At 53.5% G+C, this 24,927-nt stretch overlaps 1 protein-coding gene across 1 annotated transcript; it reads left to right on the top strand.

Annotated features, from left to right (window-relative positions):
* The first annotated feature begins 10,811 nt into the window (after window positions 1–10,811).
* Window positions 10,812–23,864, top strand: GATA5 (GATA binding protein 5). The gene is made up of 7 exons (XM_050907231.1): window positions 10,812–10,923; window positions 11,615–12,214; window positions 14,368–14,534; window positions 20,116–20,241; window positions 21,099–21,186; window positions 21,775–21,899; window positions 22,954–23,864. Exons 2-7 carry the CDS (start codon window positions 11,695–11,697, stop codon window positions 23,107–23,109), a joined length of 1,182 nt encoding a protein of 393 aa, XP_050763188.1. The 5' UTR covers window positions 10,812–10,923; window positions 11,615–11,694; the 3' UTR covers window positions 23,110–23,864.
* The last annotated feature ends 1,063 nt before the right edge of the window (window positions 23,865–24,927 follow it).

Genomic DNA, 24,927 nt, shown 5'->3' with positions numbered 1-24,927 from the left:
ATGAACATAGTGAAAACTTCTCTTCGTTGAAGCCATTTATAATACACAAGTATGCCAGGGTTAGAGCAGTCGTAATAAACAGGCCAGGACAACAGTGATTAGGCATGAAATTGAACGATGGTAAATGTTTTAATACAATGGTTTATACAAGAAGTAGTATAAAAAAATATCTCACAAGCATGTTACCTGAATGATAAATGAAAACAGAGCCTCAAATAATAATAACAATGTAAAACAATTTGTGAAGCCTTTTCTAAGCAGCACCCTGGTTAGATTCCAAAGAAAATACATGCAAAAAATATTCAAAATCCCATGCGTTACATTGACTTTGGCCAGCTCCCAGCTCTTGGATATAAAGCTTTCTCCCAAAGTTTTGCAAGTAAAACAAGTTCTTTGAATGAGAGCCTGATCCTGCCAGCTGCTGAGCATCCTCTGTTCTTACTGAGGTCATTGACATCTATGGTTTGTAGGACAGATCTAATGCATAGGTCAAAAAATATCATCCAATAACGAAATCCATCATATCAAACGCACAAAAAAATTAAACTTTCAGGATCCGCCCCTTAGTTGTGTAATGCTCCTTTTTTTTTTTATGAAAAATATCAGAGATTTGGATACTTAAGTCACTGCTGGAAACTGTTCCTGCATCAGAAAGACTGGTCGTGAGGCGTGCGTAACTGGACGGCTGCTCTCAAGGTTAGGGCCAAACCCTCCTTGCTCCACTCGTGGGAGCGGCCTGATGCTTGGAAGCCGCTTCTGGAAATGCTCCTGCACACGAGCAGCCCTTTCGCCTCTGAGCACCGTGCAGGATTGGGCTCTGAGCCCTTAATCCCCGCGGTAAGAAGTGGAACACTGCACACAAGATGTAGCAACAAAACAGATTTAGTTCAAGGCTAGTCTCAAGAACCCTTATCTGATCACTGACAGTAATTTATCACGCAGAACCCATCATTAGTGTCAAGCTGTTTTATTACCCACTAACTTAACACTGTTTTACCAAGAGTCAAGTGTGATGTCACTCATGTTAAAGTAATTTACAGCTAATAGATATGAGGTAGGAGTCAATGTTGGCTTGCCGAGTTCCTTTCATACTCGGTGCTAGCTCCTTTCATTTTGCCCAGTAAGCAAACGAGAGAGCAAGGAGAGGTGGTAATAAAGGGGAAACCAGCCGCAGGCGTGTGTGCCCATGTACGCACAGAGCAGCTTTAAAATCTCCCAGCATCTTTTCACTTCAAATACAAGAATTCATCCAAACACATGAACTTTGATATTGCAGAGTTGAAATGGCCAGTAAGATTTAAGAGACAATAACAAATAATCTGGCTTGTGAGACAAGAAATGTGTAATGCTTTGGTCATGTGGAAGCTCCAGCACATCAGCAGAGGGGGAATCCCTCCTGGAGTCGCATCATGTACCTCCAAAACCTACGAAATCTGTCTCACCGGGAAAGAGTAAGCTTGGACTGATTTGACGTTCCCTTTTCAGCAGTCTCGGTTTTCAGGGTGAGAGTTCCCTTCATTTGGAACATGAAGAGAAGTTACAGAAACCTCGATAATGAGGTTTGTTACAAAAAATTGAGACGGTTGCGTATGAACGTTGTTTTCCTTCCCTGCCTTCCCTGTCTCTCCAGCCAATTCTGTTCAGTCTTAAGGTCAACGCCAGTGCAGGCTGTGTTTATAAGAGAATCCATTTCCCATTTCCAAGCACTTGCCATCTCCTCTAATGAATCCTCCTGCTGACGTCTCCAGGATCCATATTCTTAGCCCGCTAGACATTCAGAGATAATCCTGACTAATGTGTATATATTCGAAGAGGTTTATTGTGGAGAATTGTACATTTGGGATAAGGGGAAGGGCATCCTATATCAGTTCACCTCCCCAGTTTTATACCCATTAAAAACATTTTAAATCACTGTATCTGCTCTTATTTCCCCTGGAAGTTCCTAAACTCTGGGCTATTTGCATGATGACTTCAAATGGTCCAGGAGGTGTGACCCTTCAAGACACTGCTGCAAAGCCAGGGAAGGTCTCTAGGGATTAAATTTTAACAGTTCTTGGGATCTCAGGTAAATATCTTGCTCTGACAACACACCTGGACTGTAAATCATTGGAGCATCACTTTTGTCAGCCCTGTCAATAACTGTCCTGGTCTGTAAATTCTGTTTGATCAAACAACTCTTGGAAACACACGATTTCAATGGTGACCTCAGCTTCAACCCACCGCGCCGATTGTATGCAGATTGGCCAATGTCCCCTGAAAGGAAGACCCCGACATTTGGCTGCAGGAAGGGGCCAGCTGACCAGATGTGGGGCTGAAGGTTTGGAAAAGCTGGACAATGGCTAAACTCTACCTAGAGATTGGCCTGGGTACAGTCAGATGGGATATACACGCTCATAATTTTCTTCTCTTCCATAGGGAACTGAATAAAGGCTTGCCAGGACTTCTGCTTCTGCATATCTTTGCTCGCTTAAAATCATTCCGGTGGTTCCTTGTAACACATGGCTTTGCTCAGCTTGTTCCTGCGAAATCTCAAGAGTGAGCAGGAGATTGCAAGTGGCCCATTGCCGTGTCCTCCCCGGGACGCTGCTTTGACCACAGGACTAGTGGGTTTCCACTGTGCTGGGAGAAAGCAGCTGGGTAGTACCAGCTACGGTCCATGCCTAAAACTCACGTGGTGCAAAGCTCAGGTTCTGGCTTAACTTTGTATTTGCAAGTCCGGAGAAGTAGGAAAAAGTTCTCCCCTCCTTCTCCCCGACTCCGGAGCATTCAACCAGGAAAGCCACCACATCTCTTGCGCAGCTGGGGTGCCCAGAGAGAGAAAGAAGTCCTTTGCTTCCCACTCTGGCCGAACCCGCTGCCTCTCCACCTCTCCCTCTCCATACTGCCTTTCCAACTAATTGGAGCCATGTTTTCATGCCAAAGCAGATGAAAAATGCGGCCAGTGAGGGCTGAGAGGTTGCTGAGAAGGTGAAAAATGAGGCTAGGAGAGGTCAGAGATGCAGCCGAAGAAACGGAGAGAAGTGGGAAGGGGAGGTTCGTGAGGTGGAGGAGAAGATTTGCTGACCCAAACCAAGGCAGTTCAGGTGTGGCAGAGAAGCTGTGAAAGGAAAGCACAGCCTGCAAGCACACTGAGCGAAGGCAGGAAAAATACTGGGCATAGGGGTATTAAAATTAAGCGTAGCGAAGCAATGCAGGGAACATTAAATTTAGTTCTAGCAGATAGGAAAGGCTGCACCATTCATTTGTCACATCCTTTCAGTACCTTGCTTATGACAAGTCATAGTGCCATTTCTCCCTCACAGAAGATTATTTTTAGACACATAAAATACATGAGGAGAGAGGTGCAAAATGAAAATTAGCCCATAATGCAGATAGTGTCCCAAATTCATCCCTAGGGCATCTGTGTTAACTTCAGTGGAAGACTTCCACCAGAGATTAATTCAGACCTGTATTTCTAAGTGTACATCTGTGTAATGCTGGGGCTTTGAGTCAATAACTTCACACCAAGCCTGCAATGGGAAAAAGAAGTGCTTCTAGTTATAGATGCCAAAATTAAGCAGACAACAAGCATTAATATCGCAGCTGACTTTGGGCAGAAATTTTATAGGATGTGAAAGTCTGTCCCTGTTATTGCAGAGTTAAATAAAACTCCAGTAAGTAAAACGAGGGGGAGTCATGTTTTGGGACCATGCCGCCTTCTGGGCCTTCAGAATCAAATCTGTGCAGTCTCCTGATTAAAAAACCAGACTTCTGCAACCCTTCAGACCTTGGAAGAAGAAACCCTCTTCCATGCAGCCAGATTCTCAAGTGGTTGGATTTACTAAGCGCTTAACGTATTACTATTTATTTTTTAAATCCGAAATTTCTCACCTCCATCTACTCTGTACACCCATATAATGCTAAAAAAAAGGGGACCTGGATTCAGAGCAGCTATAAAAACCCCAACTGGTTTATTCCACTGCGATGTAGGTTTCTCCTGTCCTGAAGCTACCTGCAGAAGAGGGCAGGCAGACCCACTCGCAGCTAACAGTCCTCCAAACCCTTCCCATCCTTCCCTCCAAGCGAGTAAGCACAAAGAACCACGGATGTCTCCAGATGGTGAAGGGGCTACAGAAACCGTGAGGACAGCAACACAGGTACCGCCTTGCTGCAGGGAGGCTTGTGTAGGAGGTGTATCTCTATTCTTTGGGTAATTTTGGAAGACATACCTCCAAGAGAGACCCATGTTCACGAGCCACAGACCATCCAAAAGCTATAAACCAAACACTAGGGTGAGTGAATGCTCTCTCATTTTCCAGATATGGGTTTTAATGTTGGATTGAATAAAAAAAAGCCCTTCCACCAAGAAGGCTGGTTGGAAGAGTATCCAACTGGGAAGCAGGGGCAGAGCGCCAGTCGGACAACAACTTCTTGGTCTCCCACTTTTCTCCCAGGCAGATTAAGTCAGCAATGCTTCCTGAAAGTCATGGCACTCCTGAAGAATAACGAATCTGAGGGTGTCCATATTCGCCAACTGGATTTTTCTTTTTTAACCCTGGAGTTCTCCCCATTTCCAGTTTCTTCTCAGCAGCCCACATAGTGAGGCACTTTGTCTATGAGAACACTGCTGTTGATACTAGAACTCATGACTCCAGAGTTTGAAGCTTTAAGGAAAAACACCCAGTATCACGGGACTTGAAATGAAAAAATGAGCTCATACCCCAGAGATGTCCAGCTGGGAGATTCCACTTCATGGGAACGCTCTACAAAGGTCTCCAATGACTTGGGCACCAGCATCCCATCTCCCAACGTTTAGCAGTAACATAATGGTCCCAGTTTCCTTCCCTGGCACGGGAAGAGCAAGATCCTTTGCATGTTTCTCCCAACCAAGCAACAACCAGGTTACATCATGACTTTGGTGGCCGAAGCTCCTCGCTTTCCTCCCTCCCCCACCCCAGGAACAATGGCTAACTGTTCTTTTTCCATCTATAAATTTGTCTGAGTTAACAGTTCCCAAGATCTGGCAGCAAGCTGGAGCTGGGAGTGAGCTGAGAGATAGGAGAGTGACAGTCTGAAATGAAACACAGAGCTGCTGGGCCTGCAGCCGTCAGACAGGAGCCTGGCTCCCTCCCTTAAAGATTAGCGAGACTCCTTCGCTGGAGCCCTCCGCATTCCCCAAAATCCTAGCAACAAAGTGCTGTCTCTCAGCTGCCAATGAATCATGTGAATTTAACCTTTCACCTGGCCACAAGGAGGTTAATATACCAAAATAGCCTTTTTTTTTTTTTTTCTTTCCCCATTTATTGCCCATAATGGCAGTGGGGAGCATGGTGGAAACCCTGCGTAACTGGAAAGGCTCTGGAAGTGGTTTCATATCAGAGCTCTTTGCTCGCTGGCCTCTGCCAGGACCGGGCTGGCATTGCCAGCATCAGCCCACCAGCTCAGCGCACGTGGGCTCGAGTTTATTCAGGGAAATAGTTTCCATTTCACAGTACAGAAGATTTTTGCCTCTCATTGCCTGGCCGCTGGCTCGCTGTGCCCTCCGGCTTCAAGCCCACAAGCATTTACACGCACAAGAAATTGTATACACAAGGCGTCCCCCAGCGTGCCCACATGTCCGGAGCCTGAGTCACTTGCTGCTCCCGCCTGCCCCTGCCCCTGGCGAAACTCCTGGAGAACTTCCCAGGTGGGGTCAGATCCTCATCCACTGCGAGGTGCTGAGCCCCTCCTGGGGCTGGATATCCTGCCTGGGCTGGATGTCCTTGTCCTTTGGGCTTGGGGCAAATTGGAGCCCACAGAGTCCCCCGCATCAAATAAATCTGGAGGCCACAGTTTGCCCATCTTCAAAAAAAGAGGTGGTTTATCCCTCGCGGGGTACTCCCAGCAGCGGGTGCTGCACCCCCGGCCTGTGCCCACTGGCCCTGCCACCGTCAGCCTGAGGATTTCATGACTGCTCTGAAACTTGGAGCTTTCTGTTAAATCAGCCTGGAAGGAAAATGAATTTTAAACAATTGGGGCCAAAATCACACAAGCAAAAGTCTCTTTTAGGAGGCACATGCCAAGTTACCCATCGTTAGGGGGGCACACGCTGCAGTCTGCATTTTGTAGCCTCTAAATGTTGAAGGAAGTGGGGTGATTTTTGCAGCCGTTGTTGCCTCGTGAGCGGCTGGAGGAATGGCTGAGACTGAAGCATCCGCATAAAACGGGTCTGTAGGGGACAGCAGGCAACGTCAGCTCTACGGGACCTCTTTTATTTTCCATGCCAGTGAAATCCTTATGGGCTAAGGAAGAAAACAAGATCTCAAGAGTAAGACGGGGAAAGATTTTAAATACTTCCCCCCCTCTCTCTCACAGCCCCCTTTCCTGAGAGCCACTGCCACATGCATATAACAGGAGATAAATATTTTTTGGCGGAACCCGCTGTTTATTTAACCCTTTTGAGACACAGCCCTCTGGCATCGCCTCACTTCTCCAGGCACAAAACCCTGCTGTCCCTGCCTGACTGGGCTGGGGCAGCTCAGTCCTTGCCCACAGCCCCTCGCTGCCTGGGGCCTCCCCCAGCCCTGGCTGTGTCCATCACTTCTCTCTTCTCTCCAGCGCTGCCCTACGAATCAGCCCGGCCTCGGCCGCAGGAGGGACCTGAGCTCGGTCCCTGGGCAGGGATCAACCAACCCAGCCCTTGGAGACTGGGTAAGAAGGGGCTGGGGGGAGGATGGAGGGATGGAGGGATGCGAACCGGGGGATGGAGACCACGGATGAGGACCGGGGGATGCAGACGAGGGGATGCAGACCCCACCGGTCCCCTCCCGTCGATCCCCGCCGTTCACAGCCCACTGGGCCGGGGGAAACAGCCCCCGGGGAGCTTGCTGTACCCCCGGGGAGCTTGCTGTACCCCTGGGCAGCTCGTCCTTCGTTTGGGAGCTGGGGGCAGAGCCGGGAAGCGGCTGCAGGGGTGAAATACGTGATGGGTTTCCTTTTGCAGAGGGGTGCTCGGTGCAGGGTGACTCGAAGCAGGCCCAGTGCCGGCTGCTTGGGCGGACGGCCCGGGGCAGAGCCCCGCCGCGGGGCACCGGGTTGGGCTCGACTCTAACGTCGGAGCTCGCCCTCCCCGGCACCCCCGAGGGCAGCGGGCTGCGAGCTGCCTCCGAGCCCCCGGGGGAGGATGCTGCAGCCCGTGGGAGGCAGAGGGAGGAAAGGGGACGTATTTAATTAATTGCCACCTTCCGATGCACCGAGGGGGAAAGTGAATCCGCGGTTTCCCGCTCAGGGTGCCCCTTGCCTCTCCTCTGCCCGCTGCAGCAGGAGCGGGTACGCTTCTGCCCTCCTCTCTCCACTTTCCTTTTCTTTTTTTCCCTTGGTTTTCGTTGGGGGGGGGGGGGAGCTAAAAGCCCCCCTCGGGGACCGCGCAGGACGCTCCCACGCATCCGCCCCCGCGCAGGACTCACAAATCAGCCGGAGCGGGATTAGAGCCGAGGGGCCGGGGCGCCGGGCAGTCTGTCCCGGCCCGGGGGAGCCTCACCTGGAGGGGTCAGGGCTCCCTCGGGAGCCGAGCCGTGCCGTGCCGAGCCGCACCGGCCCCGCTGGGACGCAGGCGGAGCCAGGCTCTGCCTGGACGGGGGGGGGGGACGGACGGGGAGCGGGAACCTCTTCCTAACCCCCTCCCTCCTGCAAAATGTGACCGTATCCCCCAGGAAGAGCAGGGCCAGGTCCGACGCAGCCTGTCTAACGGACCGTGAGCCCGGTAAGGGATGTGCACCGGTGGCAAAGCTGCCGGCGGGTACAGTCGGGGTGACACCGGGCTCTCCCGGGAGGCCTTCCCGCCTGCCCCCGCTCCGGACGGGGCTGGAAGAGAGGGTCTGTGGTCTCCTCCGGAGGGTCCGGGGATGACCTGCCCCGGTGCTTGTGCTAGAGTTTTTGTGCCCGTCTAAGCTTCGCCGTGAGCTGGGTTCCAGGCAGAGATGTTCGGCACCCTGCGCCCGGCTGCCGCGCCGGGGGTGCCCTCGGTGGGGCAGGGAGCGCCAGGGAGCCCCTGCCTGTCCCTGCGGGAGGGTGCCCGCACAGCCCGGGCTCCCCGTGTCCCGCACCCCGGCGTGACTTCCCCGGGCGCAGTGCGAGGGCTGCGGACGGGGCATGGCCGCTGGCACCGGTGCCACGCTGGCACCTTCCCTCCCGCTTCACCCAAAGCATCGCCCACGTCGGGTCTTCCTCAAAGGAGGACGCCCGCACCCCCCGCCTGGCCGCCGGGTACCGAGCGCAGCCCAAACTTCTACAAACACCCAAACCGCAGCGATAGGGAAGCACGCTGTGAGCGCCGGGTGCGGCCCCCTCCCCGTGGGCAGCCCCACGCAGGCCTCACGGGTGGGTGGCACCGGCCCGGGCTGGTGCCCTACTGGGACCGGAATATGGGGCCAGTCCAACGGCGACTGCCGCGCTTGGTGCTGGAAACTCCCCGGTGTCGAAGCACCTGCCCGCAGCGCTGCTCCGCGCCCGCGGGCGCTGCCTTGCGCGGCGGCGGGAGGAGCCGCCCGTGGAACCCGCCGCCCCTCGCCGCGGCCTCGGGTCTCCGCTGCCCGGTGGGGCGAGAGCCAGGCAGCTCCGGGAGCTGAGCTAACGCTACCGCGAGGAGAAAGTGGGTTGAAAAACTGGTAAAAAAACCCAAAACCAACTGGATAGGTCTGAACACAGACACGCAACACGTCCACGGGCAGGTTTTCGCGCACGGCTGTTTCCTCCGGCGTGAACGTGCTCACGGGGTAAATCCCTCCGGATTTCAGCAGCGCCTCGTTTCTTTCAACGTTTTCACATTTATTTGAACGCCAGAAGCGATCGGAGCGGGCAGTTCGCATGCATTAAAAAAAAAAAATGGAATAAATCTCAGTTAAATAACACCTGGAAATTGTAAAGCCTGGAAACCCCCGCGTCCCCACGGCTTCACCCCGCTTTTAACAACCGAAACGAAACGAAGGAAACCCCGGCGTTGGCTCAGCCACAGCCACGGAGCCGTTGGGGCTGGTTTTCCGCGGGGACGTTTCTGCCCGTGCCGCCGCGGGGCTCGCTGAGCAGGAGCCTCCCCGGGTTGTTGTTTTATTTTTCTATCGCTTTTTTTCCCTTTTTTTCTTTTTTCCTTTTTTTTTTCTTTTTCTTTTTTTGTTCTTCTTTTTTTCTTTTTTCTTTTTTTTTCTTTTGCTCTGCGGGCACGGGGATACCCTTGCGAGCCGTAAACGGCCGCTTTCGCGAGCAAATAAATACATCTCCAGCCAGTTGCGTTGCATTATTCCGAGGGAAATAGCTGGCATTCCAGCACCAGTTTATTTTGGAGCCGAAATTTCCCACCCTTCCCGCAGCGCTGGTCCCTGCGGAGTCGGGGCTGGACGGGCTCCCCGGGGCGTCGGGACCCCACCGCCGGGCAGCGCTCAGCTGAGTTACCGGAGGGCTCCCGGGGCCGAGCAGGGCCTGATCCTGTCGGCAGAGGCCTGCAGGCGGCAAAGCTCTGTCCGCCCGTGGATGGAGCAAGCGGCGGGTGAGACTCGCCGAGGCTTTTTTTTTTTTTTTCTCTGTTTCTCCGAGGAGGAGAGAGCCGGCGCCTTGGGGTAAAAGCGCAAAAATTCCCCCGCACGCCCCGGAGGCAAAACCCGATAACGATGAAAATATTTCCTCGCTCCGGCGGCGAGTGGAGACCGGCCTCGCTGCCCGGCACCGGAGGAGAGTTAAATCGGCCAAACTACCCGGGCTAAGCGGGCAGCGGGGACTAAGTGTTTCTTCCCCTCCTGCCGCCTCTTCCCGGGCTCGCACCGACGGGGAAAAGCGGGGAAAGGGCTTTTGTCCCCGTCGCAAAGCCGGAGCCGCTCGGCCGGGGGGCTGCAGGGAGGAGGACCCTCTCCGCCGCTCTCCCTCGGGGAATAGCAGAGCCCCTGCAAGCGGGGCAGCCCGGGGCCCGGCGGCCCCGACGGCACGGTAAGGGGCCGGAGCGTTGCTCTCCAAAGCAGCCTGGCCGGGCAGAGCCGCTTTCAGCCCCGGGCACGGCCGGGCCGGGCAGGCTGCAAGCATCGCCCCCGCCTCGGCGGGGCCGTGGGCCGCTTGAGAAAGGCAGGGCGGGCTGGGGGGCAGGCTGGTGAGACACCCCCCCCGTCTTCCCCGTTAGCAGGGGTTTTATTGCAAAGCAGAGCCGGAGCGCTCGCTCGGAGCAGAAAACCGCCTGGCCACGTCCTCGAAACCCCCGCCGGAAAGTTTTCGGTGTGATCCCCAGCATTTACCGGCGGCCGGTTAAAGCAGGGCCCGGGGGGGAGCATCTCCTCCCGCCGGGGTGTCGGAGCGACCCCCAGAAACGCAGCGAGGCCCGCAAAGGAGGGAGTCACCCCCCACCCCTCCCCGGGGGGCGGGTGGACACCTCCAACCTTGCGGGGGGGGGGGGAGAGCAGCCAGAGGGTCCGGGGCGGTGCGGGGCACCCTCGGGGCCGCATCCTGCCCCCGCTCCGCCCGGCGCCCGCGGCCCCGCGCCAGGGGGGAGCCGACGGGCGCGTCCCCCCCGCCGGGAGCGGAGCCGGCGGGACTTATCCCGCCCCCCCCCCCCGCCGGGAGGCGCCCAATCCTGGCCGGGACCGGGGCTATCCCGCCGGCCGTCACGTGGGCCGGGCCGCACCGGGGCCCGCCGTAAAGAGCCGCCGCCGGCGCCGCCGCCGCCACTTCCCCGCCGGGAGCAGCCAGGGACGCACCCACGGGAGACGGCGGCGGCGGGAGGGGAGGGACCGGGGGAGGGCAGCCCCTCTCTGCCAGGGGGTCCTGGTTGTTTTGGTTTTTCTCCTCCCTTCCCCCGTAAACGTTACTCTATTTTTTTTACTACTATTATTATTATTATTTTTATTTTCCTGGGATTTCCCTGGATGGTCTGAGCGCAGCTTCATGCCCACCCGGCCATGTCGGGCTCCGCTCCCGGCCCGCTGCCATGTGAGTACCTGTGCGGGCGGAGCGGCCCGGGAGGGGGGCCGGGGGCGGGATGCTCTTGCGGTGCTCCACGGCTTGAGCCCTCCGTCCGCACGGAGAGGCCTGCCTGAGGGTTATTTCGCTTTTTTAACAAGAAAGCGACAACGCTGGTGCATGGGGGACACCGGGGATGCTTCCAGTCCGGGGCCGCTGCCCAGGGCCGCCGGGACCCCGCTCCTGCCCGGCCCGGGCGCCCGAGGGGCCGCGGCCGGCCTCCTCCCCGCCAGCAAGGCCCCGAGGCCCGCTCCAGGCCCGGGGCTCGAAAAAAAGACGGGAAGGGAAATACTTGTAGGGAGGGGAAAAAAAAGAAAAATGAAAAAAAAAACCCTGTTGTTTTTTTCCGGCCCCTTGGAAGTGCCCAGGCAGGCGGCGGGGCGGTGGGAAGGTGCCGGCGGTGCCGCTGCCCGTTGCGCGGAGGTTGTTTCTCGCCGTGGCTCGGCCGCTGCTCTCGGCCCGGCGCCGCGGGCTTCCCCTGCGGGACGAGCTGACCAGAGGAAAGTTTAAAGCAAAAAAAAAATAAAAAAAATTACAAATTACAGCCCCTGCTTGAGGCAGGGACGAGGCGCTTTCACCGCGGGAAACGCCGGCGGGAACGAAGGGCCCCGGGCCGGGCTCTGCCGGGGTCTCAGCCCGCGGCTTTCTGCTCTCCCCCCAGGTTCCTCTGAGTGAGCCTCTCGGCACCGTCGGGGCCCAGCCGGCCGGGCCCTGAGCAGCCGCCGCCGCCGAGGACGGAACATGTATCAGGGTCTGGCCCTCGCCCCCAACCATGGCCAGTCGGCTTATTCCCATGACTCCAGCAACTTCCTCCACTCGTCGGCCGGCTCGCCCGTCTACGTGCCCACCACCCGGGTACCCTCCGTCCTCCAGACGTTGCCCTACCTGCAAGGCTGCGAGCCGCACCAGAGCCACCTCGCCAACCCCCCGGGCTGGGGGCAGAGCAGCGGCGAGGCCGCCGCTTTCAACGCCGGCAGCCCCCACCCGCCGTCGGGCTTCTCTTACTCCCACAGCCCGCCGGGCAGCAGCCCCCCGGGCCGCGACGGCGCCTACCAGGGGCCCCTGCTGCTGGGCGGCGGGGGCCGGGAGCAGTACGGCAACGCCTTGGTGCGCTCCGTTAACGGGTCCTACTCCAGCCCCTACCCCGCCTACGTGACCCCCGAGATACCACCTTCCTGGACGGCCGGACACTTTGAGAGCAGCGTGCTGCACAGCCTGCAGACGAGGCAGGCGGCTTTACCCGGCCGCAGGTCCACCTTCGGTAGGTCGCCGTCGCCCCTCGCCGTCGCCTCGGGGCGCCGAGTCATTTCCCGGCTCTCGGCGCCGGGTCGGAGCCATCCCCATTCCCCCCCCTCGGCGTGTTGGTGGCCCGGCCCTGGGGTGAGCTGCCCCGCTGGCATCCCCGACGGGAAAGGAGGGGATGATTTTATCCAGGGATGGAGAGATGGTCCGGGCACGGGGGGGGGGGTGTGGATGACCCTGGACAGAGGGGGGGGGGGGCGGGGGGGTGTGACACGAAGGGCAAAGACCACGTTTCAAAGGAGAGCAATTCCCCCGGAGGACAGAGGAGCAGAGGCCGTTCAACCCCTTCCCCGCCCCACCACCACCCCCACGATATCTCCTTCCCACAATATCGACTTTGTGCCTGTGCTTCAATACTTACCCTTGTGTTTAAATTAGCGGGGCAGATTTATAGCTCCCTCCCTTTTAAGTAATTTATTGTGGTAAATTAGTTTATATTTGAACAGACTCTCGGTCTCCTAATTCGCCTGCGCCCAAACAGGTCCGCAGCTGCATCGCTCTGCGGCCTTTGGAGAGACACTGAAACGCACTCAGGCGTTGAACAATAAACCTCACTTCAATTCGTTTGCATCCACACCGGAGAGTCCTTTTAAACCAAGCCCCGAGCGAATAAAGTTTAGGGCTTGATTTAAAAGGGCTCTCCGTGAGCAGGGTTTATAACCCCGAGGGTATTTCACCATCCTCCTCCGGCGGTGGTTTGCAAAGTCCTTTAAAAGCCACTTCAAGATCTCAGCCGCGTTATCATCTTTACGGCGGTGAACCGAATTATCTTATCTTTACCCCAAGAACAAAGTTAAACCAGGGAAGCAGCCCCGCTCCCCACCGAGCTGCCTCCCCGGCTCGGCTTTTCCTCCCACGCCGGAGGTGCTCGGGAGCGGTTTCTTTCCAGGATTTTCTCTTTGTCTGGGAAAATCCGTTGCGTTGTGCGGGAAGGGATCGCCGCGGTCCTGCCGGGGGAGGTGATGGCGCAAAAATCCCTTCTGCGCTTTGAATTTGGTGGTTTGGGATCCGAATAGTGGCCGCCGTCCTCTCTGCCGTTTATTTTTTGCTCTTGAATAGTGTAAACCGCTCTTAAGTAGCGTAAACTATTCTTTTTTCATTTAATGAATTATTGCAACTTTTTTCTTTTTTTACTTTTTACATTTTGTTTTTATTTTCCATTTTCCCCCTTTTAATTTTTGTTCTTTTTCCTTTTTCTTTCCGTTGGATCATTATTAATACGATTGAAGATAAAAAAAAAAAAAAGAGCGTATTTTTCTTCGGAAGAAAATAACATTCCAGGCGGAGGAAGTTATTTCAAAAAAGAGAGAGAAAAGCGGCAGGAGGAAAGAGACCGACTCTCAATCGAGGGGTCTCTCGGTTTTGCTCCGGGCTGCCCGTTTGCCGCGGAGCCGCGCTCGGGGCAGAGACGGACCGGGGATGGCGCTCGGAGCTGGCGGCTCCGCGGCTTCTTCCTGGGGCTTTCGGAGGAAGGGGGGAAAAAAGTGAGGAAGAGCCTCGTTAGCAGGCGTTTGGGGCCGCGGGCGGCTGGTGATGCTCTCCCGGGGAGCCCCGGGCACCCCGCGGCTGCCAGCCCGGCCGGCGCCGGGCGAGCGGAGCCGCAGCCCGGCGTTGCTCCAGGGGCAGTCCCGAGCCCTTCCCCAGCCGGGCCCTCCCCACCGGCCAGCGACCAAGGCGCTTTGATGGAAATCAGGAAAATCGCCTCATTTTGCCCCCCCCTCTCCCCCAATTTATTTTTGCAGCCGGGGCTGCATCCCACGCAGGGATAACACCGCGGTCTCCCGCTGATGGGCTCCCTGCCTGCTCCCGTCCCAGGGAGACCTCAGCCGCGCTCAGCCCTTTGGGGTCTTTTGGGGAAGGGATGGGGGAATGTGCTGTCTTTAAGCAAAATATTAAAAGATTAAGGTGTGGAGAGAATAAAGGGTTTTGGTCCAGACCTTGTAGGGTGGAGGTAAACTCCCCCCGGGGCAGGGATTGTCCCTCACAGAGGAGTAGTGGGGCACAGAGGATTAGGGACCCTGTCCCGCAGGGTCCCCGTGAGCAGCCCAGCCCCGGGTGACCCTGTGCGGTGGGGACGGCTCCTGACCCGCACACCTTGGGTGTCTCTTCCAGAGTACCTGGAGGAGTTCCCCGGGGACGGCCGGGAGTGCGTGAACTGCGGGGCCATGTCCACGCCACTCTGGAGGAAGGATGGCACCGGGCACTACCTGTGCAACGCCTGCGGGCTCTACCACAAAATGAACGGCATCAACCGGCCGCTCAAGCCGCAGAAGAGGCTGGTAAGAGGGGGAAACCCCGCAGGGATCCCCTGCTCCACCTGGGGGGTGGCTGGAGGGCAGGAGCCGGGGGGCTGTTGCGGTGTCCGCGCTGTTGGGGTCTCTGTACTTGTGTTAGGGCCTGTTTGACCCTCGATCCTCCCACAAATAAAATGCCATCAGCACCGGCAAGAGCCCCTTGTTGCGCTGCAGAGCCGGCTTGGGTCAGGAGGAGCGGAGTGAAGCCGGAGGGATTGCTGCCCCGGCACGGTTGGTGGGCAGCACGGAGACAGGGCAGCAGGGACCGGAGGGGTCCCGGGGCTGCACGGAGGGGCTGCACCGCAGCCGAGTGGGGGCCGAACAGCCCTGCCTGCGGTCCGGGGCTCTGTGAGCTTCCCTCGGCTCCGTTCCCACAGTGGGTGCGTTGCTTTTTATTCTATAATAATTATTATTATTGTTTCCTAGTTCTTCATGCAGACGCACACGGTCTAGGCAGGGTAGTTGAACAGGAGACAGGGCTGATCCTGAGCTGGCCCAGGCAGGTTTGCGGCCGCTCGCAATGGGAGCAGGATGGGGCCCAGTTCCCCCGCTGCCTTCACCCGCCCACCTAAGGGGGAAATTTGGGGTTTGGTAGTTCCCGGTTTCTCTGCAGGTTAAAGCATTAATTCCGCCCCCCCGCAATGTGATATTTGGCTTCCTCCAATTGGGATCCCATCGTGAGAGAGGAAAGGCGCCTCCTTTTTTTTTTTGTAGAGTCGCTTTGGAATGTTTAAATTTGGTGGTAACAGTTTTAGTTTCAGAGCCTGTCATCAGAAGGCATCATTACAAACAGGATGTTTGTTGGAGCTGTGCTGGGGAACAGCTGGGAGCTCCTTTTGCTTTCACTCAGGGTGTATTCCCGCAGTTATTTTTTTTTTGCATTGGAAAACAAATTATTAGCAATAACCCAACAGTGACAAGTTTCTGTGTAAGAAAACCATAAAACAAAAAAAAAAAAAGCTGGGTTTGAGCAAGATGTTTCATTCTGATTCTGATCCCGGAAATGTGGCTCTGGATTTGCAAAATGAAATGAGCAGCAGCTCCGTGGAAAATCACCCTGTTTTGTTCATCACATCAAAATCGAGGCATTTCTGTGAAACATTTAGCATTATCCAACAGGATTTGCTTGTCTCGCCAAAACCCTCCGGGTCTCCTTTAATGTAATGACATTAAATCTGCACCCCGGCAGCGGGCTCTGGTCGCTGCTGCACTGAAATCTCTGAGTTACGCTGCTGATTTCTTCAGAGCAAATATGAGCTGTGCATAGAGAGAGAGGTGCAAACCAGTTTAAATCCGACTGCACATTTCGGACTGGCATCAAAATGTGGCACTGGATGAATTTCCAGGGGTTTTTTGAACAGCTTTTCCCCAACGGAACTGGAGAGGTCTCGCTGCTATTCAGTATTTTATTTCGGCGCGTGGGAAGGGAGACAGCCTCGCGTTGCCTGCACCCTACCCGCGTGGTGCAGGCAGCGCTCAGGAACCCCGAGCTCCCTGCCTGCTCCTCTATCGTTGCTGGCAGAGTGCCATACGTAGCACCCGTGAAGCATTTTTCGGCAAATATTTCAACAAAGTTTTCTGGTGGAGAACGCTGGTTCGCAGAATTAAGACCGTTTCCCAGGGATGAGCGAATCTTGCTGGGAATTATCAAAGCACTTCCAACCTTTTTTATTATTATTTTGGCAATCAATACGATAATGATAAAGCCCAAATGAAAGAGCTGATTCTTATCCAGGGGAAACGTTTCAGTAAGGTTGAAATACTTGAGGCGATTTTGTTTTATGGATTAGAAAAGGGGCTGCAATTTTGACTTTCCATCCTGACTTTGGAATGAAACATTTCAAAATCTTGGATTTTCCCAAGGGTTTGAAATGTCATGTTGCAACAAGTTCTGCCCTGTCGAAGGAAGGGGGATCCACTGATGATGGACAAGAGGGTGCCAGGCACACTCTGCAAATCCACCACCGAGGAAGCAACCTGCACCCCTGTGGCTTGGGATGTTTCTTCGCCCGAACGATTTCCATGGCAGGGGATGTCTTCCCTGCTCATAACCTCACCCACATGGGCTGGGTGGGAGCAGAGCAGTGAATGCGGTGACACACCGTTGCTCTAGGAACGATGAAATTGGCTGTTTCACAATGTGGTGAAATACAGACACGGGAAGGAAAAATGGTTGCTTTTGTCCTTTACATTACGACCTTTGTTCTGTAAGTAGACGCCACGCTGGGAGTTATTCTGACTTCTGCTTTCACAAAGCAAAGTCCTGCTGAAAGCCCTGGAGAACGCAACGTGGCCCCAATAACATTGCGGGAATGACGTCCTGCAGCTCGGTAGCGCTCAGCCTGCTTGTGCGTGGGAGAGGGTGAGCAATAGGAGTGTAGTTTCCAGTTCATTTTTTGTTTCTTTTTTGAGATAAGGGCAACATCCTCTATGCAGCAGGGACGGCCGTTTTGCTATGTCTGGATTCAAAGCACTGTGGCTTTCGGCAGAAAGGGTTTATCTTAGAGGAGGATGGAAGCAGCACTTTATTTTAGGCAGTATCTTTTCTAGCCAAAGTTTCTTGGCGCGTTTCACAACATGATACCTTAGACTCAGTCCTAAAAGCCAAATCACTTTTACCATCCAGGAGCAGCCGGTGGAGGTGAATGGCTCCTTCCTTGCGCATGCAATTCCCCCGTGTTAGGAGCAGAGCTGCACCGCGCGGTGCAGCACGGGGGGCAGATGCAGCAGCCGTCCTGTGCTCACAGCTCCCACACCATCCTGAGTTGAAGGACTAACCTGGAGCTGAGTTTTGCTGGCTTGGCTCGGGGCATTTTTTCAGCCTGTCCTTTTTTACAGTTTGGGTTTGGTGACACTTTTGGGGAAGGTGGGGATGGGAGTGATCACAGCCCTGGGACAATCTAACAGGACCCTAGAGCCATGCAGCGTTCATGGTGTGTGCCTTGGCTTTCTCCTGGCCAGCAGTTCCTGCTGCTCCCTCGTCCTCCAAGGTGCAGGTTTGCTCAGAGCCATGGAAACAAGGGCAAATCTCAGAGGATACCGCTACCTTTGGCTCTGAGCCTCGGATCTGCCTGCTTTCGGGAGCTGAGCTCGGGTATCTCAGCATGCTTTGCTGCAACTTCTTTCCTATCAACACCGGGTCCCCTCCGTCCTGCTGGCAAGGGGGACAGAGAAGTGTTGATTAAATCTGGGGGTTCAAAGGCTTCTTTTTTTCCTGTGAAACCCTGTGGTTTCATTTCCACCTTTGAAAAGGAGGCAGCTTTGGGCTCCCTTGGAAGGACCTGCCCTGCTGGCTCTGAATTTTTCGGGCTCTCCAAGCAGCGCTTGCACACGGTTGATTCGATAGGCACCAACTCACCATTCCCTGAGCTTATCAGCAGCACTTGGCTGTCAAGTCCAGTCCGTGACGAGTTTTTGTTTGAGTGTATGCTGCATTTGTATAAATAAACACTGGAGCACAATGTTGAAGTCAACAACTTCCTAGACAAGGTCAGAATGGTACAAAGGGAGCCGGGTGGAGGCAGGCAGAAATGCATTTTCTTTTAAGGGAACTGCTGGGAAACCAGCAATAATGTATTGTACCCTTGTCCTTCAGTGAGCAACAGTAGCCTTGACTGTCTCTTTCTTGCTAAGCTGGCAGGTTGTGGTGCAGGGCCAGGTTCTCATGGGGTTTCTGGGGTTTAAATTGTAATATTTGGTCGTGGAAGATGGTTTCTGCTCTCCCTGGCTGTGCGAGGAGGCGGCAGCCCACAGAGTGATGTACAGGAGATGCAGAAGGCACGTGCCACTGCCCCAACAGAAAGCCTGCGAGCAGGTTGGGATGCAGTGTTGGCAGGGTAGGCAGAGCTCTGGCAGGGCTGGCATTGCCCTTGGGCCACTGGAGCCACATGTCTCCTTGCCACCTCATCTGCAAGCCGCGGACAAAGCGTTGTATGAAATAGGGACAGTGTGTCCCTCCCTCCCAGGGACCCGCGGTGGCCCAGAAATCTCGGGGCTTTCCAAAGGGCTTTGCATTGGCCTTCCTCCATCCACAGGCGATGACAGATCTTGCCAGCCCACGCCGGGCACAGTTACCCCAGGGCTGAGTGCCTCCAAATTCCCCTCTGCACCAGCGGCAGGAGCTGGACCTCAGAGCCCGTCGGGTGCTCAGCACCTCCCTCTGCTCCCATCGGGGCGGAGGTCCCTCCTGGTTGCGGGGATGAATGGCACAGCCCTGGAAGCTGAAAGGCTTTAAGGAAGCTCTGTAGCTGCTCCAGGATCTTGCTGTTACACTATGTCCTGTATTAGGGACAAGGATTGCTGTCCCCTCCTCTGTGCCAGGCTTGTCAGCTCACACCTCGGTGTATTGTTATTTTTGCCTGGTTATTTCTTGAAAGCTAAATGATTTCCAAAGCAATACCCATTATTTGCAAATAGTTGCTGAGACCTCTTTGCTGAGCAACGAGTGAATCAAAGCTTGGGCATGTCACTTGTGTCTCTTGAAACTCAAAGCTGATCTTTATTTGACTGCTAACCTTGTAAAAACATTTCATTTTTATTCCTACTCTTCCCACCTCATTCATCATATTGCTCAGTCATGATATCAAGCAATAATGGAAGAATAAACAAACAGGGAGTTCTTTATTGCCTGCATCACATATCTTCTGCCTTTGAGAGGAATCAAAGTGATTTTTCTCAAGGCTGAAGAACATATTCAAACACCTGAATGTGGAGAGCCTTTGGTATTAGTTATGTCACTGGCATCTTATACTTAGTGAAGTCTTTTATGAAAATAGTTTCAATACCTACTGTTAAGAGACTTTCAAATGAAATGCCTATTGAACTGACAAGTCTGTATGTAAAGATATGTGAATTTTCCAGTGGCTTGGAGTACAGTTGTCAGAAATTAGTTTGCTGCTTCTGCCAGAATATTTTCCTTCTCCATTTGGAAGTATTAGCGTTTCAGAGCCAGCAATCACTGCACTCACAAAATATGTCATTAATTAATGTTTGCACGGTGTTTCTGCAGCCTCTAAAAGAACAGATTGTCTGCAAGATGTGCAAAGAATAACCTCCGTGGTCCCGTCATGGGCCACTTCAGTTTGGTTCTGCTCAGTTCAGCCAATTGATTCCAGTTGTCTTAAACCAGAGATTAATTGGGATGTTACTAACTTTAGTGGTACTTCTGAGTGCAGAAAAACAGAAGAAGAGTTCAGTTAAAGCATGAGGACTTTTCCTCATGCACTTAAAGCCTGGCTGGCATTTTCCATCTCTTTCTCCATCTGAGTGGATCTCCTGGAGGGAAGTTCTCTATGCTCTGAATCCCGGTCACTTCCAGCAGATTTGTTGGTAGTTTGTGAAATGAGTTGCGAGGATATTTGCCAGGTTTATCAAGCTCAATAAAAAAAGCACTTGCAAATTAGAGTTATCTCATTTGAATGTCATTTCTTTGTTCTGAATTTGGCTATCATGTGTGTCTCATATTTTCCAGGAAACTGGTGTAATTGGAGATTTTATTTTTATATGAAAGGAAACTTCCCAATTAATCATTCCTATGTGTGCACTCATGTGTTTGCTTGTTTCTAAGTCTTCATCTAGACGTGCTGGCCTATGTTGCACTAACTGCCACACAACCAATACCACCCTCTGGAGAAGGAACGCCGAAGGGGAGCCCGTCTGCAACGCCTGCGGGTTGTACATGAAGCTCCATGGGGTGAGGAGCACGTCCGCACCGGGAGGGACCCTTTGGGCACTGGGATCACCGCCCAGCAGGTCCAGGATATCAGGTCTGGAGGGACCGGCCTCTAGACTGGATTCGGAAGAGTCATAACCCAGTCCTGTCTCCGTGAACAGTTAAAAGCTCAGTCTACTGAGATTCTCCAGAATAAGGCTAAGGGGGTACTGGAACACTCTCAGGAGGTACCTGCATAGAGGAGACATTTCTGGCATTGGGTGGCTCTTAATTAGGTTGTTTGCCAAGTTACTCCCCAAAAAGAAAGCTTACCAGGCTCCAGCAGCTGGAGACTCAAGCTCCCCAAACCCAGACTGGAGATAAGGAGCATATTTTTCTAGATGTGGTAATTAAGAATGTGTGAAGGATGCTAAGGAGTCCACGTGGAGGCTGGCTGATAACATTTATCCACAGAGGATGGGAACTGTTGGTAACATGTCCGTCAGCCAAAGGGGAGGCTGCATCCCTCCATACAGGCTTCTTCAAACTTCTACCATAAAGGTTACAGTCTCTTTATCCCATAACCGTTCCCTCTGAGCCATGTAGGCTCTCAGTCTGTCAGTGTAATTTAATAGGGCCCTGTCATAAAGGTCACTAATAAATCAGGAAAAGGAAAATAGGAAATAAAGGAAAAAACAAAATTTGTGGGAAAGCCGTAGCTGTTAGCCTTATACATCTTCCAGCCAAGGCCTGTTGCAGAGAAAAATAGCACTTAGTGAAGGACAAGGACTTTAGGTGCTTTGCATGAGCTACAGCATGTAAATAGGAGAGCAACACGTGTGTGGGAAGGAGCTAAGTAAAATACAATATTAATGATTCCAAACTTTATGAATGTCAAGGTACCACGACCTCTGGCCATGAAAAAGGAAAGCATCCAGACGAGGAAAAGGAAGCCTAAAAACATTACCAAAGGCAAAACCTCAACAGGTACAGTGCTGATATGATCCATCATGGGGGCTTGGAGCACAATTCACCTCAACATGTCTTCTGCAAGAAATTATGATAATTAGAAAATAATATTGTGATTTTTTTTCCCTGACGATGGCTTTAGATGTAGAGCCTGTATTTATGCATAGACCTCACATGGAAGGAGGATGCTGGGTGGGAAATCTCACTGCTGTCATATTCCCGTGAGGTTCCTCTGCGCTGTGGGTACCCGGCTCCAGCCCAGCAGCGCTCCTGTTCAAGCAGATCTGGGCTAAATTGAGTAATGGGAAAAAACAGGGCTGGGAATGGTGTATTAAAGAGTGGAGGGGAAGGTATTACGACGTATTCAACATTAGCCCATCTGGCCTGTACCAGGACCAGCACTGCCAGGCTGGGAAAGGGTGCTCCTCCTCCTCCATCAGCATCTTGGCAGCCAAATACAAAGCCTTATCCTGACAGAGATGCGGTGGAGAAAGAGAACAGTAGAGTTGTGCCATGAGATGTGATGGTAGCCATTAAAATATAGATTTCCTTAAGAGCAGATTTGCACCTATGTTGCTTCACCATCCTGTACCGATTGTCTTCCAGGGTCTACGACTTCGGCCACTAACTCCCCTTCTTCCATTACGAACTCAGACAGCACGGTCACTTTAAAGTCAGAGCCCAGCGCGACCTCGCAGTATCCTGGACAAACCATTGTGTCGGTATCCCAGGTAAGGCACGTGGGCCCGCAGCCATCTCCTGCTGGGGTGGATGATCCACACGCCTCGATAGCCGCTGACCTGGGGGGCCTTGATGAGGTTAAGCAATTAGTTCATTGCTTTGGGGGCCACCAGCCTGATGGACTGCCTCAGACTGAGGAAAGCAGGGAGCGTGAGCCAAGACGTTGCAGACCAGGAAGGGCTCCAGCCTGTTGGCTCCCCATCGGTTCTTCCATCTTGCAGTGGGGAACTGGGAGGTCCAAGCCCTGCTGCCACGGAGGCGATTGGTGGCGAACCAGCTTTGGTGCGGAGCTGGGTTTAATTCCCATCTCCTGCCAGGAAATCCTGGGATTTACAACCCTGTCAAGTTGGTGGGATCAGCCCAGGGTGGAAAACTCTGTAGCTCCCGAGAAAAGGCTCCCTGGGCATACGTTATCTGCGCTTTATAGCCCTGAGGTGCTCAGCGCTCACAGAGCTGTAATGCTGTCAGAGACCCCAGATTGCAAGGCTGTGCTTCTGGCCCGAGGATTTCTTTGGAGCAGATTGCTATTTTGTCTTGGTGGAGGAAAAAATGGCCCTAAATCAACACGCACATCAAAATTTTGTGACCCAGCACTATCTTTATGCTGAGTCTAAGCCCTCCCGGAGTTGGACATGTGTGTATGGCGGGGAAGCTCAGCTCCAGCACCCAAGCGCCTGGCATGGTGCCAGCTGCGTTGTATGGGAGAGGGGGTTTTTTGGCTGAAACCGATAAATCTGATTTGTCCTGTGCTCTTAAAAAATATACACGTACCTAGAGATCTCCAAACTGGACATGTTTAGTCAATAAATAAATGCAGATGGGCCTCTGGATGCCTCCTCCCCGCTTGGTCCTTGTGCTTGCTGAGGATGGAGCACCCTTCTTGCCCAGCTCTGGGCTCCTCCGCAGGGCAGCAGTAGCATCAGGGATAACCCACCCTGTTCGTAATCCATCCTAGTCCTTCTACTGCGTTACAACGAGGGGGAGAGTGACCCATTGGCTAATAACAGGCTTTCTAATGACTTTCTGCTTCCCTCCCCGGGGCAGGCGCAGAGCCAGTCGGACGAGGTGCTGGCCGGCGCCCACAGCGAGTTCAAATTCGAGCCCGAGGACTACACCTTCTCCCCCACCACCATGGCCCCACAGCCTGGGCTGAGCGTGCCACTCCGGCAGGACTCCTGGTGCGCCCTGGCGCTCGCCTAGAAACCCCCAACCTCCAGCAAAAAGCCTCGGGACCAACGTTTTCGGCTGGCCCTGCAAACGGCCGACGGGCGGGAGGACGGGCTGCCCCAGCGCTTCAGGACTGCGGGGTGTCGAGCCGCGGCCGCAGGACAGGTTTCTCTTGGAGGATGCGCGTGGAAAATGCTGGCTGGACGGGGCCAGGATGGCCCCGCTGTGGCAGTGGCTCCCGAAAAAGCTCATCCTCAGCCGGAGCGACCCAGGGTTGCCTCCCTGAGGCCGGAGCCCCAGGGCCGCCTCTGTTTTCCTGGGGAAAGCCTTCCTCCTTTGAGATGAAACCAGCAAATAAATGCATCCCAGAATCTATGTTTATTCGCAGTGATTTCTCCCTCCTATGACTCCTCTGTGTGCAATTTATTCCACTTTCCAATAAAGACTGTAATAACGTGGCACCAAATAACTTAATTTTATTAAAATGTAAACTGTGTGGCCTCCCTTATGTTTTATTGGCCACAGCAGGAAGAAAAGAGAAAAAAAAAGCAACGGTTGTTTTAAACATTTACTGTTTTATATTAAAAACGATCATCTCTATAGAGTGTTAGCTTCTGAAGCGTTTAGCATATCAACACTGAGCTGATGAGTCATACATGAAATAAACACGCTGCTCTTCCCTTTCCAGCTCCAAACAAAGATTTTTTTATTATTATTTTAGGCAAACCACATGACAAAAATGGTCAAAACCTCCCAATAATAAAAAAATACTGAAATGCTGGTTTGTATTTCCTGATTGTTTTTGATATTGCCAACTCTGAGCATTAGAAAATCAGAAGTTAGTCCTCCAAAAGTTAAGAGAAAGGTTTGAGGGACTGAAAAATAAAGGATGTGTTGGAGGTATATTTGTTTGCATCCAGTTTTGGGGATGTTTTGAATGGACAATTTCCAGCTTTCAGCCACGCAGGGCAGAGATTCCTTTTTAATTATTTTAACAAAAGCCAAGTAGAAAATAACGTCTTGGAGCTAAGCTGTAGCAAAAGTTCATCAGTGATGCAAAACCCGCATCACACTTCCAAAAGCTGGTAACAGCGTGTGTCTACAGCTTCTCGGAGCTGCCCCCGGGGAGGTGGGCGATGGGGAGATATGCTCTGCTGGGGGCATGCAAGGGGGCCCTCAAGCTCCTGAGGAGCCTGGGGGTGAGGAGAAGACCATACTGAGGAGGGGAGATGGGTGGGAAATGAAGGGGGAGCAAGGTCATGAAGTTACTTCTATGGCCTGCTTTATTTGTTATTTCTAAATAAAATCCCCAGCCTGGCTGGACAGCTATTTATGGCCAGGAAGCCGTCAAGTAATAGTTCCTTATTATAGAAGTTGACCTGTCCAGGGCTTCCTGGAGCAACTCTTCCTCTTGTCAGAAGAGATGGATCGCTTGATTTTTATTATAAACAACAGGCTAAAGATGATGAGGGAGAGTGAATCTGACATCAAGTCCCGACTCAGCTGAGATGGAGGATGATGCTTTCCACCATGCAACCCTTGCTGGAGGAAAGGAGATGCTCCAGGCACTGGGGAGCATTGGTCCCCTCCAGCGCTGCCATAGCTCAGCGGCTGGTCCTTCAACGTAGCCCTGTGCAGGCATGGGGGGGGTTCAAGCCACCCTTTTATCAAAGCCCATAGATGAAAACTTTCATTGGAGGAGTATTTCTTGTGCCTCCAGAGCTTCATTAGCAGCTTGCATCATGCCAAGCTCCAGTGCCAGGGCAGGGGCTGTCACGGAGGGGCATCCCTCCAGCACCGGGCTCAGCAGTGGCACACCGTGTTTGCATGGCTGGGCTCTCACCGCGGATC

The sequence above is a fragment of the Gymnogyps californianus genome, chromosome 17 (assembly GCF_018139145.2).
Source record: "Gymnogyps californianus isolate 813 chromosome 17, ASM1813914v2, whole genome shotgun sequence".
Lineage (NCBI taxonomy): Eukaryota > Metazoa > Chordata > Aves > Accipitriformes > Cathartidae > Gymnogyps > Gymnogyps californianus.
The sequence above is the reverse complement of the archived record's forward strand: the minus strand, read 5'-3'. Positions and strand labels throughout refer to the sequence as shown.